This window comes from Mirounga angustirostris, unplaced genomic scaffold (genome assembly GCF_029215605.1).
Source record: "Mirounga angustirostris isolate CCGP_5_RB_7025 unplaced genomic scaffold, mMirAng1.0.hap1 SCAF_6, whole genome shotgun sequence".
Lineage (NCBI taxonomy): Eukaryota > Metazoa > Chordata > Mammalia > Carnivora > Phocidae > Mirounga > Mirounga angustirostris.
The window spans coordinates 43,684,594-43,699,123 of NW_026991714.1; the positions used below are offsets into that span (position 1 = coordinate 43,684,594).

General features: G+C 45.0%; 1 protein-coding gene across 10 annotated transcripts in view; it reads left to right on the forward strand.

Moving 5' to 3' along the window:
- The window catches only part of LAMC2 (laminin subunit gamma 2), a 64,594-nt gene extending 50,475 nt beyond the window's left edge, over positions 1-14,119 (forward strand). For 9 of the 10 annotated variants that reach the window (XM_064594206.1, XM_064594205.1, XM_064594214.1 and 6 more), the window contains 11 exons: positions 350-506; positions 787-992; positions 2,484-2,563; positions 3,657-3,806; positions 4,472-4,616; positions 5,251-5,469; positions 6,014-6,128; positions 7,084-7,283; positions 8,969-9,127; positions 9,220-9,319; positions 12,400-14,119. In XM_064594206.1, the coding sequence (XP_064450276.1) occupies positions 350-506; positions 787-992; positions 2,484-2,563; positions 3,657-3,806; positions 4,472-4,616; positions 5,251-5,469; positions 6,014-6,128; positions 7,084-7,283; positions 8,969-9,127; positions 9,220-9,319; positions 12,400-12,653 (1,785 nt within the window). In that variant the 3' untranslated portion in view covers positions 12,654-14,119. The remainder of the gene's footprint in view (positions 1-349; positions 507-786; positions 993-2,483; positions 2,564-3,656; positions 3,807-4,471; positions 4,617-5,250; positions 5,470-6,013; positions 6,129-7,083; positions 7,284-8,968; positions 9,128-9,219; positions 9,320-12,399) is intronic. The other variant, XM_064594210.1, reaches the window with a different exon arrangement.
- The last annotated feature ends 411 nt before the right edge of the window (positions 14,120-14,530 follow it).

The window sequence follows — 14,530 nt, forward strand, 5'->3', positions numbered from 1 at the left end:
AACAAACTCGTTTTTTTTGTTAACTTTTCTATTTAACCTGCCCTCTATAGCACTTTCTTTGTTCCAGACACTGTTCCAAGCACTATCCAAATACTAACTCACTTTGTCCAAGTAATAACTATGAGATATTATTATTATCCCCATCTAATGGGTAATGAAAGCGACTTGCCCAAGGTCACACTGACAGCTAATGAGTAGTGGGGCCAGGATTCAAACTCTAGGCTCTAGCATCTTTAACTGCCATGACATGCCAAGCATTTCTGGGCTTTTAGATGTTCTCCCCTGAGTACCTGGTATCGGACTGTGATCCCCACCACCTGTTCTGACTCTCTTTCCTGTGTGGTTTCAGATGGAGCAGTTTATGCAGCAGCTGCAGAGCCTGGAGGCCCTGGTTTCCAGGGCTCAGGGTGGTGACGGAGTGGAGCCTGACACAGAGCTGGAGGGCAGGATGCAGCAGGCTGAGCAGGCCCTTCGGGACATTCTGAGAGAAGCCCAGATTTCAGAAGGTGATGAAGGCCAATTGCCCTTTAGACAGAAGGGAATTTATAATCTTCTGTTGGGTATCAGTTCAGTGGGTGTCTCTGTCCAGCACTTGGAGAGATAAAAGGACTGTGATCTCCTGGGACCTGAATGATGGTGATAAGAGAGTGGCTGCATGCATTCATTTATTGGGTTTTTACCATTTTGCCGTTAGCCAGTCAAAGTCACTCTTCAACCCTCCCTCATGTCCTATTCCTCTGTGCTGACTCCAAAAGTGCTCATCCTCCTTTTCCTTGTTGGCACCAGGTGCTAGTAAATCTCTCAGTCTCCAGTTGGTCAAGGCAAGGAGCGAAGAGAATAGCTACCGGAACCGCCTCAATGACCTCAAGACGACTATGGAAAGAATCCGGGCCCTGGGCAGTCAGTATCAGAACCGAGTTCAGGATACTCACAGACTGGTCACTCAGATGCACCTGAGCCTGGAGGAGAGCGAGGCCTCCCTGAGAAACACTGTAGGTGCCGCCGGGTTCAGGGTACTGAGGATCACTGCCGTATCGGGGCACCCACCCGCCGTCTCTCACATTTTCCGGTCTACCTGGTAGAGAGCTGAACTTCTCTTCCTTGAAATAGGCGTACCCGTTCTTTGTGTTCTTGGGCTTCCTGCAATTTCCCATTTTACTGCATTTATGTTCTTCTTCCTAGCTCATTTCTTGTTAGCCATAACCTCATGTTGGCCCTCTCTCTTCTCCCTTCTTACTGCACACCTCCTAGCTTGTTAGCTCCTAGTGGGCAGGATTTAGTTTTGCTCACGTCTGCATTCTCAGCCCCCGGCACGTGTGTGGCTGTGATACGTTTGCCGCATGAATGAATGAAGGAATGAATGAGTGAATGTTCATTTCATGAACAAATGAAATGGGAGGAATGGTGGGGAGAAGGAAGGAATCCAGTGAAGACAGGATTCTGAAAAGGGGAAAAAATTGTTGCCAATGTGATTTTCTTAATGATGTCGTTTGGAGTGTGACAGGAGGGAGAGATTTGAATGGGCCCTCTTCTCTTTCTCAGTAAAGAAGGCAATGGTGACAAAAGTGTAAGTGGGTGGGTAGAAGATGAATAAAGGATATTGGAAGATAATCAGGTATGCTGGCAAAATGAAGGATTTAAAGAATAATGTGTATTGATTTTTTCCCCTTATTACAAAAATAATGTTTATTGTAGAAAATTTAGAAAATAAATAAAAATCCCCTATGATCCCATTATTAAGAAATAACCATCATTGAAACTTGGTATATAGTCTGTTGACTTTAAATACATATGAAAATACATTTAATATGTATATATTTTTAAATGAATCTTTTTTTTTTTTTAAGATTTTTTTATTTATTTGAGAGAGAGAGACTGAGAGAGAGAGCACATGAGAGGGGGGAGGGTCGGGAGGGTCAGAGGAAGAAGCAGACTCCCTGCCAAGCAGAGAGCCCGATGCGGGACTCGATCCAGGGACTCCAGGATCATGACCTGAGCCAAAGGCAGTCGCTTAACCAACTGAGCCACCCAGGCGCCCCTAAATGAATCTATTTCTATTTACAGTTTTTTTAAATTGGATTTCTACTTTATTCTTTTTTTTTAAAGATTTATTTATTTATTTATTTGGGAGAGCGAGCAGAGGAGGGGCTGAGGGAGAGGGACAGGGAAAGAATCTCAAGCAGACTCCCCACAGAGCAGGGAGCCCAGTGTGGGGCTCAATCTCACAACCCTGAGATCATGACCTAAGCTGAAATCAAGAGTCAGACGCTTAACTGAGCCACCCAGGAGCCCTGGATTTCTACTTTATTCTTGTCTATACCTTTTTTTTTAATGTAATGATTATGGTGACTAGGGACTCTTGATGTGTCAGAGTGTAGAATGCTCTGTGGTTAATGACAACTAGTTCTAACAGGACAGATGCAGAACCTACGTAGGCTCCAGGGCTGAGTGCAAAGCTTTAACCAATTCTCCTTTTTCCACAGAACATTCCTTCCTCGGAGCACTACGTGGGGCCAAATGGTTTTAAAAGCCTGGCCCAGGAGGCCACAAGATTGGCAGACAGGTAAGCAGACCCCTGCTTCGGACTACCTCTGCAAGGCCAGACTTGAACAAGATGGTAGGGTATTCAGGACCTAAGCAACATATTCATTACCTCTCGGCACCTTTGCAGCCCTTTCCTTGCCTTGAAGCCTTTTTTTTAAACCTCTTGGCTTTTAGCCTATGTAGGTGGCCACTGGGCATGGTCATTTGGCAAGTGTTGGGGTGGGGGTGTTTTTTACCCCAGATTTTTCTATGACTCACTCTATGGCTCTGGTGTATGTCAGATGTGATTTTTCGGGCCCCGTGAAATGAATCAGCCTTTGGAAAAAAACGTTCTGCAGCTTTGAGGGACTCCCAGGCTCCCACATCAAGCCTGGGAACAAGTAGCAACGAGTTGTTTGCTAGCCTGTGGGAGCCAAGACTGCAGAGAGGGAACCTCCTCCCCAAAACCGGCTCTGCAGGGCCCCAGGGATAACAGGCAGCTCCCTAGTCCTTGCCTGACTGTAAATCCTACCGTGTTAAAGAGGTTTGCTCCTGGCAGAGTGCTCAGCAGGGTGGCAGGCTCTGCTAATCCCAGATGGAATTCAGTCAGTGAAGGAGGTTGATTTGTGTTCTGTAGCATAAACTGCCTCCTGAGCTTGTTTTTTGTTGTTGTTTTGTTTGTTTTGATCACTTTGTAAGTGTTTGGGGGACTTTTATTGACAGGCTCTGTCCCCTCTAGTGGTGGACCCAATGTAGAGTTTCAGCAAAAGTGAGGGGAGAGGGGTGGGTCCCGGATGAAATAAGACCTAGGGGTTTCTTCCTGCACAAAACAGCTTATAAATACAATACTTTATCCCCCTGAGACTGCTCGCACCCGTCTCCCCGCCCACACCCTGCTCCCCTGGTTACGCCATGAACGGAAAAGATCACCAGGTAGGGTCTAAGACACGAGCTCCATCTCCAGCACACCTCCTGCTTCCTGACAGATCCTGTAATTCCGTCTAATCTGGGTCAATTCTGTTTGGTTTTTGTAGACAAACCAGTTCCCTTACTCCTCTCCCTTCCTTCCAATAAAAGACCTAAAGGAAACCCTTGCTATGAAAACTCCAATTCTTTGTTTTTAATCCTTTCAGCCATGTTGAGTCAGCCAGTAACATGGAGCGGCTGGTAAGGGAAACCGAGGACTATTCCAAACAAGCGCTGTCACTGGCACACAAGGCCCTGCAGGAAGGAGGCGGCATGGGCAGCCCGGACGGCTCCGCGGTGCAAGGGCTCATGGGAAAGTACGTTCGAGGGGTCCTCACCTGGGCCTAGATAATCCGCGTCCCTCCAGGGTGTAGCGCAAACCACGTTCGAGGGGCACCGTGCTTCATTAAAAGATATTAATCCTAAGGGACGAGAGAATGAGAGTGTTAATTTGGGGGAAGAGACATGCCTTTATGTCTGGAAGAAGAAAGGACTGATTAAGTAACACTTGTGTTTTGACTGAGAGATTGCAATGCTCGGAGAAGTTGTGGTGGTTGAGTAAATGGAAAAGAATATATTATCAAGAATTGGGAAACTTGGGCGGAATTCTTCCAACCCAACCTGTATAAACTTTAAGGCTTATGTTTAGTTTGTGGAGAGGGACACATATCTGTCACATAACCTCATTCGGTTCTTCTGGTAACTCCAACTGCATACTTTTTACACAACAAGATGAATGTTTTTTTTTTTAAAGATTTTATTTATTTATTCATGAGAGGCAGAGAGAGAGAGAGAGAGGCAGAGGGAGAAGCAGGCTCCCAAGGAGCAGGGAGCCCGATGCGGGACTCGATCCCAGGACCCTGGGATCATGACCTGAGCCGAAGGCAGACGCTTAACCATCTGAGCCACCCAGGCGCCCAAGATGAATGTTTTTTAATAAAAAGAGTGATTCCTCAAAGTTCTCTTTCTCCCCACCCTGCAGGTTGGAGAAAGCCAAGTCCCTGGCCCAGCAACTGTCGGGGGAGGCCACTCAAACTGACATTGAAGCAGATAGGTCTTATCAGCATAGTCTTCGCCTTCTCAATTCCGTGTCTCAGCTGCCAGGAGTCAATGATCAGGCTTTTCAGGTGAGGGCATGTACTGATGTGCTTGATGGACAGAAGAAGGGCCACAGTGCTTGCTTCTCTGGGGGTTCCATACTATGGTTCAGTCATTCAGCTTTTCCTCCACGGGGACCTTTCTTGTGTTTGATTAGGAAGAATATCCTTCTTGTTAACCATTTCCTTGTTCTTAAACTCCAGTCTCTGCCTCTGAAAAAGCCTTAGCCCACATCCTGAACCTATTAGTGGATAACAATTTTATATCTCCTTAGTTTTGGGGACTACTGAAACTTGTGGGAAATTATTAGAGATAAAGCTTGATATTTACATTTGGGTCCAAACTATAGTACATTTCTATGTACAGCCATTCAGAAGACTTTTGTTCTTCTCAGAAGTTTTACATTGTTTCTGTCATTGATTCCTTTAACTATTACAAATGTATTAGATTAAGAAGATTCAGCTTTCTACCTATGCAAAAAGCACTCACAATGATTCCCATAAAAGTGTTTCCATGCATGGATAAACCAACATGTAAAATTTAAAAAGAGAGAGAGAGAGACAAGACCTGTTTGATGCTGGGGGAAACTGCCACCTGACTATCATTTAGGCATTTTGCTTCATTTCTATTAAACTTTGTGTCTGGATTGCTGTTGTTTTCAAGCTCCTAAGAAGGCTGGTGTGGCGACTGGTGGGCAGAAAGTCAGACTCCTTCATGTCTTTGGGCTTACAGGTAGAAGTGAAGAGGATCAAACAAAAAACTGACTCTCTCTCAAGCCTGGTGACTAGGCGTATGGATGAGTTCAAGCATGTGCAAAGCAGTCTGGGAAACTGGGAAGAAGAAACCCAGCAGCTCTTACAGAATGGAAAGAGTGGGAGACAGGTATCCTTTTATTAACTCATTCACTCAACCAACAGGTACTGGATGCCTACCATATGAATAAATATGGCAAGAGGCCATAAATATGCAACCCTAGGAAACTCTCTGAAGGTCATGGTACCACTGCTTGTAGATGGAGTAACTGAGATACAGACAGCTTGATGTAATTAGTTCTGTTCTACCCACTGAATCAGCCCTCAAGCCTAGGAATAGGACTCAGGCCTCCTGAGTTCAGTTTTGGTCCAGCTTTTTCTACTAGCTTGGCTTTAGGAAGTATCTAGAGTATAAAATTGTGATTTGCAAAACTGTACTTGTCCTTGATAGTGGACTGGAATTTGAGACTGTTCCCTATACAGGATGTGTCATTGGTTTATAAAGTTTGCTCTGTCCCAGATTGTGGAGGGCTTTACGACAGCACCCCTAGGCTTTCTGGTGAATCACAGCACTCATTTGTCACGAACAGAAATGTGTTCGAGTGATTCTGCTGGCCAGAATGCTCCTCCTAGGTGTATGTTACATTTTAATTTTATTGTCTGCCTGTTTACAGACATCAGATCAGCTACTTTCCCGTGCCAACCTTGCTAAAAGCAGAGCCCAAGAAGCACTAAGTATGGGCAATGCCACTTTTTATGAAGTTGAGAACATCCTAAAGAACCTCAGAGGTAAGCATTTCATGGTTCAGGTCACTTGATGTGTTAAAGGAATAACCACAACTTTGATTTATTTTGAATCCCTGTGCATCTCTCTAAATGATAGGTACATTGGGATATTAACAGACACTTAATAAATACCTTCCTAAAGTAAGAAATTGTATTAATATTTGATGTAGTGGAAAGAATTTAACTAGATGTCAGAAGGCTTGAGTTCTGAGCTTGGCTGGGCCGCATGACAGCTCTGAGCAGACTGTGTGACCATGGGCAAGTCACAGCCTTTCCAGACCCTAACATCCTCTTCTTTAAAGAAAGAAGGTTGAGCTAAAGGATCTCTAAGATCCTTCACAGATCCAACATCCTACTACGACACAGATATTTTTCCCTTTTCTTTTGTAGCCTGGTTGATTCCAGGATAAAATCCATGTGGTTGTTTGTGGTGATGATAGAACAAACTGTCACAGCATCTGGATCCCAGGAAATCTGGGTTTCTGCCTTGTAGAGATTTGGTTACAATTTCAGGTTTTTTCACGAAAGAACAAAAAAAGAAACATTTCTCAAGTCTTGGGATTTTCTTCACAGAAAGAACCTCTCTATCCATTCTGTTCAACCTCCAATTCTCATCATTGGCAGCTTCGGGTTTAAGGCTCTGGCTTGAAACTTTGGGCTTCAGAGATTTCACCTATGTCTGATTTACTTTGGGGTCTTCATACTCTTGCAGTGGTGGGGACCCAGGGCAGGCTGATTGTCAGTTTCTCTAAGCAACGATCTAATCATGGCCCTTTCAGTGCCTCCTTTAAGTGGCTTTCTGCTGGATAAGAAAGGGCAGTAACAGCCACAACTTCCCACACTCTTGCCCCCAGGCAGTAATAACCCTCTTCCTGGGATTTTTCTTAAAAACTTCAGCCCCATCCAATTTCATTTGTAAGTTTGACAAGTCACTTTTGTTTCCTTGTCTTCATTTCAGAGTTTGACTTGCAGGTTGAAGACAAAAAAGCAGAAGCGGAAGAGGCCATGAAGAGACTCTCCTACATCAGCCAGAAGGTCGCAGATGCCAGTGACAAGACCAAGCAAGCAGAAACAGCCCTGGGCGGTGCTGCTGCTGACACCCAGAGGGCCAAGACCGCAGCCAGGGAGGCCCTGGAGATCACTGACAAGATAGAACAGGTAAAGAGAAATCGAAACACAGGTTGGCATGAGCAGCCCCAAACATAAGGGTCGTGTGGGCAGAGAGAGAGCATCGGGCTCATTGTGGCCCCTAGATCTCAGAGTGCTGTCGTGGTTCATGGCAGCCCCAGAGCCATTTACGTGCCCCCTTTTGTTGGTTGAGTCACAAGGCTTTCATTGACCAAGAGCTCGAACCTTCATTTTCAGCTCCCTTTTTGGACAATACCATGAGAAGAACCATCCAAGATTGGGTTTTTGTATCAACTCTTATATTAGTGTTGCTAGAGCTGCTGTAACAAGTACCACAGGCTAGATGGCTTAAGACAACAGAAAGTTATTCTCTCACAGTTCTGGAGGCTAGAAGTAGAAATCAAGATGTCAGCAGAGCCACAGGCCCTTGGAGGCTCTTGGGTAGAAACGTTGCCTGCTTCTTCCTAGCTTCTGGTGGTGACTCTCACTCCTTACCGTTGCTTGGTTTGCAATGACATCACTCCAGTCTCTGCCTCTGTCATCACGTGGGGTTTCTCTGCCTGCATATCTCTGACCCTTCTTATAAGGACAGTGGTCATTTTGAATTAGGGGCCCACTGGACTCCAGTATAACCTTATCTTAAGTAATTGAATCTGCAACAACCCTACTTCCAAATCAGGTCACGTTCTGAGGTCCTGGGATTTAGGACATGAACATATCTTTTTGAGGACACAGTTCAACCCCATAACAACAATCATCAGTGTTTGACTCAAGATTATGAAATTCTGGAGTTCTAGTTCCCTTATCTCTATTTTCTATGTCTAAGCTCTGCGTATTCATTTTTGTTGTTGTTTCCACTATGTGCCAGCGCTGTGCTTGATGCTGGAGATATGAAGATGAGAAAGACCCAGTCCTTCTCTTCAAAGAGCATTCCGTGTAATGGGGAGAGATAGACTAGATACACTACAACCCCTATGTGAAATGCTGTAGTAGAAGCTGTGCTTCTCGGCTAGAAGAGAGCTGCTTAGCTCTCATTTTGGCATGACTTCTAGAAAGCTTATGCAACTCTAGAAAGCTCAGGGGGAACTCTTAGTATCTGGACTATTTGACCTCTCTCTTGGACCACTTGGTAATTTGCAAGAATAATTTCTAACTTTAAGTCCCTTGAGGGTGGAGACCAGTTTCATGTGGCTCTCTTAATATAGCTTTTAGCACAGAGATACCTGCAATTTGATGTTTAATAACAGCTTATGGGTAAAGATATTGATAAAATTTGTCCTAATAAAAACAAAAGCCACAGCTGTAGCCCATTTTCATTCTCTGCACCTTGAACTCAACTGTCTCAAGGATCCCAGCAAAGTTGCTCAAATGACTGTGGCCGCAAAGAACTATGACAGGAAATGATGTGAATTTCTCACCCTCTGGGTTTTCCCAAATAGTTTTTATCGCGTTCACTTTTTGGTGAGCATTGACCTGTGAGGGAATCAGTGTCTCACTGCTGACCCTCCTAGTCCCTACAGACATACCCCCAAATTAATTTATTTGAAGCAGAGCTTGGGGAAGGGTGTGTCTCCAAGTCTGACTCTTGTTGTTCATCTAACTTACTCCAGCAGGGTCTGGCTGCAGCTGTTTATTTTTTCTCTATTTGTCCCTGGGACGTTTTTGTGCCTCACCCCTCTCTCTCCTCCCGTCCCTGGCTCCCTTTCTTTTCCCAGGAGATAGGAAGTCTGAACTTGGAAGCCAATGTGACGGCAGATGGAGCCTTGGCCATGGAGAAGGGACTGGCCACACTGAAGAGTGAGGTGAGGGAGGTGGAAGGAGAGCTGGCCAGGAAGGAGCAAGAGTTTGACCTGGATATGGACGCAGTGCAGATGGTCAGTTCCCATCGTTCTCCATGGGAGATTCCTTTAAACCGCCAATATGAGAGACACCCTTTCAAGATTGCTTTCTATTTCTTTTTCTTCAGGTAATTACAGAAGCACAAAGAGTTGATAACAGAGCCAAGAATGCTGGAGCTACGATCCAAGACACACTCAACTCATTGGACAGCATCCTACACCTAATAAGTATGTGGAGTATCCACAAACTTCCAGCCCCGTGCTCCAGGGCTGCTCCCAGAGGACGAGTGAGACCTAGCCCTGATAAATGGAAGCCTTAAGGGTACCCTTAAGGGTATCAGAAATTTGTTTTATTTCTAGGCCCAGATACTTTGGGCACACAACTGTACATTTTCTGGACTCTATTTTACCATCTAAAGTTGGGTCACTGCGTACCTGTTGCCCTTGGAGGTGAAAGTCTTTAGCTCAAAGATCTGGGTGTATTTAGGGAAGGTATATTGAAACACGCAGAGGTTAGTCATGTCTCACTGATCCCATAGTAAACTGTGGAGGCATATTCAAACTTCACAGCTCAAGAGAAGACGGGACAGTTTAACAGTCCTGCTAAGGATTCTGACCTTGATCCTGAGAAGCTTGTAGGCAGTTGTGGGCAGAGGAATAACATCATCACCGAAGATTCAGAAAGATCACTAAGTGGAGTTGCACGAGTGAGTGGAGGAGCCTTGGTTAGACAAAAGGCAGGGTGAGACCACTTTGGAAATGGCGGAGGGAATCGAGGAGGGAGATGACAGAGCCTGGGCTCTGTGGCAGTAGAAATGGTGAGAGGGGAGTTCTCCCAGCCTGTGAAGTCAAGAGTCACTTGCCGATTCTGCTGTTTGTCCCCAGCCCACAGTTATACCATGATATAACCAGCTGTGGGACTTGGCCTACCTGGCTGATAGCCCAGAAGAAATGTAAAGGTAGTAGGTACATGAGATACTGCAAAATTTTCAAGTAAAATAGATGTGATGGCACAGGGTGGCAAGAATTCAGATTTACCCACAGAATTCCTCCCCCGCAAAAAAAACTGATGAGGATTAACATTTCGGATTGGTAAATCTGATAGCAAACCCTCATTCGGCCTGTTTTATCAAGCGTGGACTGCAGCAGATAGGGAACAAAGGATTCAGTCACAGATTCCAGCCACATTCCGGAAAAGGCTTGGTTCTACCTTTTAGGTTCAGTAGAACAACTTTACTTTTTTCTTTAAGATTTTTATTTATTTATTTATTTTGAGAGAGAGCACACAAGCAGGGGGAGGGGAAGAGGAAGAGGAAGAGGGAGAAGCAGACTCCCCGCTGAGCAGGGACCCTGACATGGGGCTCGGTCCCAGGACCCTGGGATCATGACCTGAGCCGAAGGCAGACGCTTAACCAACTGAGCCACCCAGGCGCCCTAGCTGAAGAATTTTAAAATCTGATTTTCGGGCGCCTGGGTGGCTCAGTCATTAAGCGTCTGCCTTCAGCTCAGGTCATGATCCCAGGGTCCTGGGATCGAGTCCCACATCGGGCTCCCTGCTCGGCGGGAAGCCTGCTTCTCCCTCTCCCACTCCCCCTGCTTGTGTGTTCCTGCTCTCGCTATCTCTCTCTCTCTGTCAAATAAATAAATAAATAAATAAATTTAAAGAAAAAAAAATCTGATTTTTCTGTGGAGTACCATCCTCACTTACCCTGGGAGATCAATATTGTCTGTGTTGTTATACTAATGAGTCTGCTTTGTGGTCCAATGAGCCCTAAAGAGTAAAGAGCCTCTAAGGGTAAAAAAAACAACAACAAAAAACCCCAACTCCCCAGTGGAGATTTTAGCAGCTTTGTTTAATGTTCTGAAAAAGGTAATGAAATGAATAGGGCCTTTCAAGAGAAAATGAGAGTGTGGGGGAAATAAGTTGGTGGGAATCATTAAACATTTACTAGGTGTCAGGCACTCTGCCAGGTGTTTTCTGGTGTAATATCACTTAAGTCTTTTAAAGGTCCTGTGAGACAGGTTTTATTTTTTTTTTATTATTTTATCTCACGGAGCAGTAAACTGAGGCTCAGAGAGGTTGATAGGGTCCCATGGATCACACAGTAAACTTGGAGGTGGGATTCGAAGTGAGATCTCTTTGTTGCCAGTGCCCCCGCCCCTTTTTTGAGCAGTTTGTACCGCCTCTCCATGGACATGGTGGTTTTGTTCCCAAGCTTACTTAACTTTCTCGGCATGTCATAGACCCTGAAGTGCTGGAAATCTCCCCTGCTCCTCGGTGAAGGACCGATCCACTGGATCGGCATTTTTGTTATGGTGTTGTTTCTCCTGTTTGCTCCCTGGAGTCCTGGACCAGTCACCATGTCATCACCCCCAGGCACAATAAACTCGGGCAGGCAAATGCTATCACCGCAGCTCCGATATGGGAGGCAACCTGACCTTGAGTTTGAATTGACCAAAGGCCACCCAGACCCTATGCACATCAAACAGGTTTGGCCAGGTGCCCTTCGTGCTGACATTAGTTTTAGATTGTGTATGGGTAAAACATACCTGAACAAATAAGACTACATTTCATATGGGAAATAAACGAATATCTAGCCAGATTCCCACTGTCTCAGGCCAGAATGAAGTCTTACATCATTTCCAAACAGCTGGAATCTATCCCCCAAATAGCAAAGCATACCTTGGCCTCTATAAACCCAAAAGCCCAGCCAGTTTCTAAAGGTCTTCTAATGGAAAATAGCAAGATATTTCCTAAGGGTAGTTCAATAAACATAATTTGGAGTTGGTCCTGATCCGAGGGTGAGCTGTGTAGGGAGGGCATCTTGGACAGTACTCAGTCTCCAGTGACCTTCAGCCTTCATCCTTTCAGAGCATGCACTGTCGGCCCCAACGTGAAAGGAGAAATCCAAGCTTCCCATTTCTTAACTATAGAGCTCAGAGGTTTGAACTGGACTGTTCATAACTAGTAACTAGGCTAGAGCTCTTGGAACATTTTCTGTATTATCTATATTATATTGTGGTCCAAGTGTAAAATATCCCAGTGTAAAATAAGGCTTTTATTTATTTGTTTTTTATTTTAAGTAAACTCCACACCACCCGTGGGGCTTGAACTCACAACCCTGAGATCAAGAGTCACATGCTCCACCGCCTGAGCCAGCCAGATCCCCCTAGAATAAGCACGGCATACTGTTTCCTCTGGGCAGGTGGAAACAGGAACTAGTTAAGGGTCTAGAGGGCCCACGTGTGTTCAAGGAGATCTAACCCCAGCTCTTCTATATTAACTCTTTTCTCATTCCCTCAAATAGGTCAGCCTGGCAGTGTGGATGAAGAGAAGCTGATCTTATTGGAGCAGAAGCTCTTCCGGGCCAAGACTCAGATCAACAGCCAGCTGAGGCCCTTGATGTCAGAGCTGGAAGAGAGAGCACGTCGGCAGCAGGGCCACCTCCACGTGCTGGAGATGAGCATAGATGGGATTCTAGCTGACGTGAAGAACCTGGAGAACATCAGGGACAACCTGCCTCCAGGCTGCTACAATACCCAGGCTCTTGAGCAACAGTGAATCTGCTCTAGAGATTTCCCAACTGAGGTTCTTGGGATGCATAATTCAGGAGCCATCTCATGTGGTTGGGGTGGGATGGAGACATTTGAACATGTTGAATGGGCATGCTCAGGTCCACTGAACCTGACCCCATCCCTGAGATCTTGGCCAGATAAATGTCTTGTTACACCAATGTGATACTACTTGGGCAATGAGGCAGATAGCATTGGGTATGAGACTGGCCAAGGGCCTGGACCCCGAAGGGTAGACTGGACGGAAGGACAAGCTGCACGGCCAGGTGTTTGCCTCAGGAGAGTCACAGACTGAGTCCTGGAGTATGGACAGATGCTGCTGGGCTAGAGTCAGCTTATTTTTTGGGTAATGTGACCAACGGAATTTTTTTTTTTTTTTTTTTTTTTTACTTTGCCCACCCAGAAAATTCTTCTCAATGTCTGAACAGAGAGTGAAGTCCAGTCACACTGTGGCCAGTAAAATACTATTGCCTTATAGTGTCCAATGCAAGCTTCTTGTTGACCAGAGTTCCTCCCACTTACCACCCAGTTTGTGAACATGTGCTCTACTTTTAAGCTGGAAGAAGTGAACAGTGGTGGAGTGAGAGGCTGTAAGGCTGGTCCATTTGGAGCAATGGTGCCTGCTTGGGTCCTGCCACCTTTGAGTTCTGGGGCCTGGAAGTGACATCCTTTCTCCGGTGATGCCATGACTAGTTAGAGACTACATTTTTATTAAAGCATTTCCGACCAGCAAAACAAACTTTGGGAAGGTATTTACTTTTGGGTTTCAAAGTGATAGAAAAATATAGCTTGGGCATTGAAAGAAGTACAATTATCTAGAAGATTTATTAGTCCTTATTCGATCCCACTTTTCAAATGCTAAAAATTGTATGTGTCTTTGTGTTTTATTTTCTCACTCTCTCTGCCTATAGCAGAGAATGTTCCTACTCACACTGGAGCCGGGTAGACTCCATCCTTCCATCCATCCATCCATCCATCCATCCTTACAACATATATTTATTGAGTCCCTGCTGTGTGTCAGGGGCTGGGGTACAGTGGTGACATAGTCTCTGCCCTCACAGAGTTGATTGTCTAGTAAGGAAGACAAACATTAAAAAAATAAATTTAAAGGTACAACTCTTGTTCATCACAAGTGGTTTTTATTGCAATAACCCCCTGGTTTGCAACCTCATTTCTCAACAGAACATATGTTGTAAGACACTCCCAGGGGGGCACTTGGCTTTTGGCAAAGCCGGGATGGCTCTGGGTTGTGCACACTTCTTTGCATTCTAGCTGTCACTCCTCCCCTTTCCACACCTGATTGCAACAGACTGTTGAGTCATGATTACACCAGTGGGAATTGCTGGAAAGACCAGAGATGCTTCCATCTCGTCTTGGAAGATGTTGGTGCAGGCTCGCCTTTGTACTTCCTTGGCTTTTCATGGATGTGTTTTTGAATAAAGAATAATTCTTAGATGCCTGTGGTCAGTTTCTAACTTGTCAAACTCTTAAGTCTAAGATGGAGGTACCAAAGCAATGGAAACTAAAGTGCCCCAGAAATAGCAATGAGTCCTAGAGTTCACATTTTTCTGAACATCGTTTTGCCCTTTCCAACCATTAGAGCACTTTATATGAGTTAATTGGTGCTATCTCCTCAGCATAAAGAAGGATTTATTTCTGGAACAACCTGAACAGGGTGGGGTTTTAATTAATATTTTTGTCTTTTTTTCTTCGGCTATGAAATTAAGGTAAAATCAATAGTTTGTTGTACAGTGTCATGCTTTTTAATAAATAAAAATCTAATAAATTAAGATCCTGAATTGGCCATCTAGCCAAGTGGCTGAGGAAAAGATTCTGTTCCTGTCCACATTAACCCCACAAATTCTG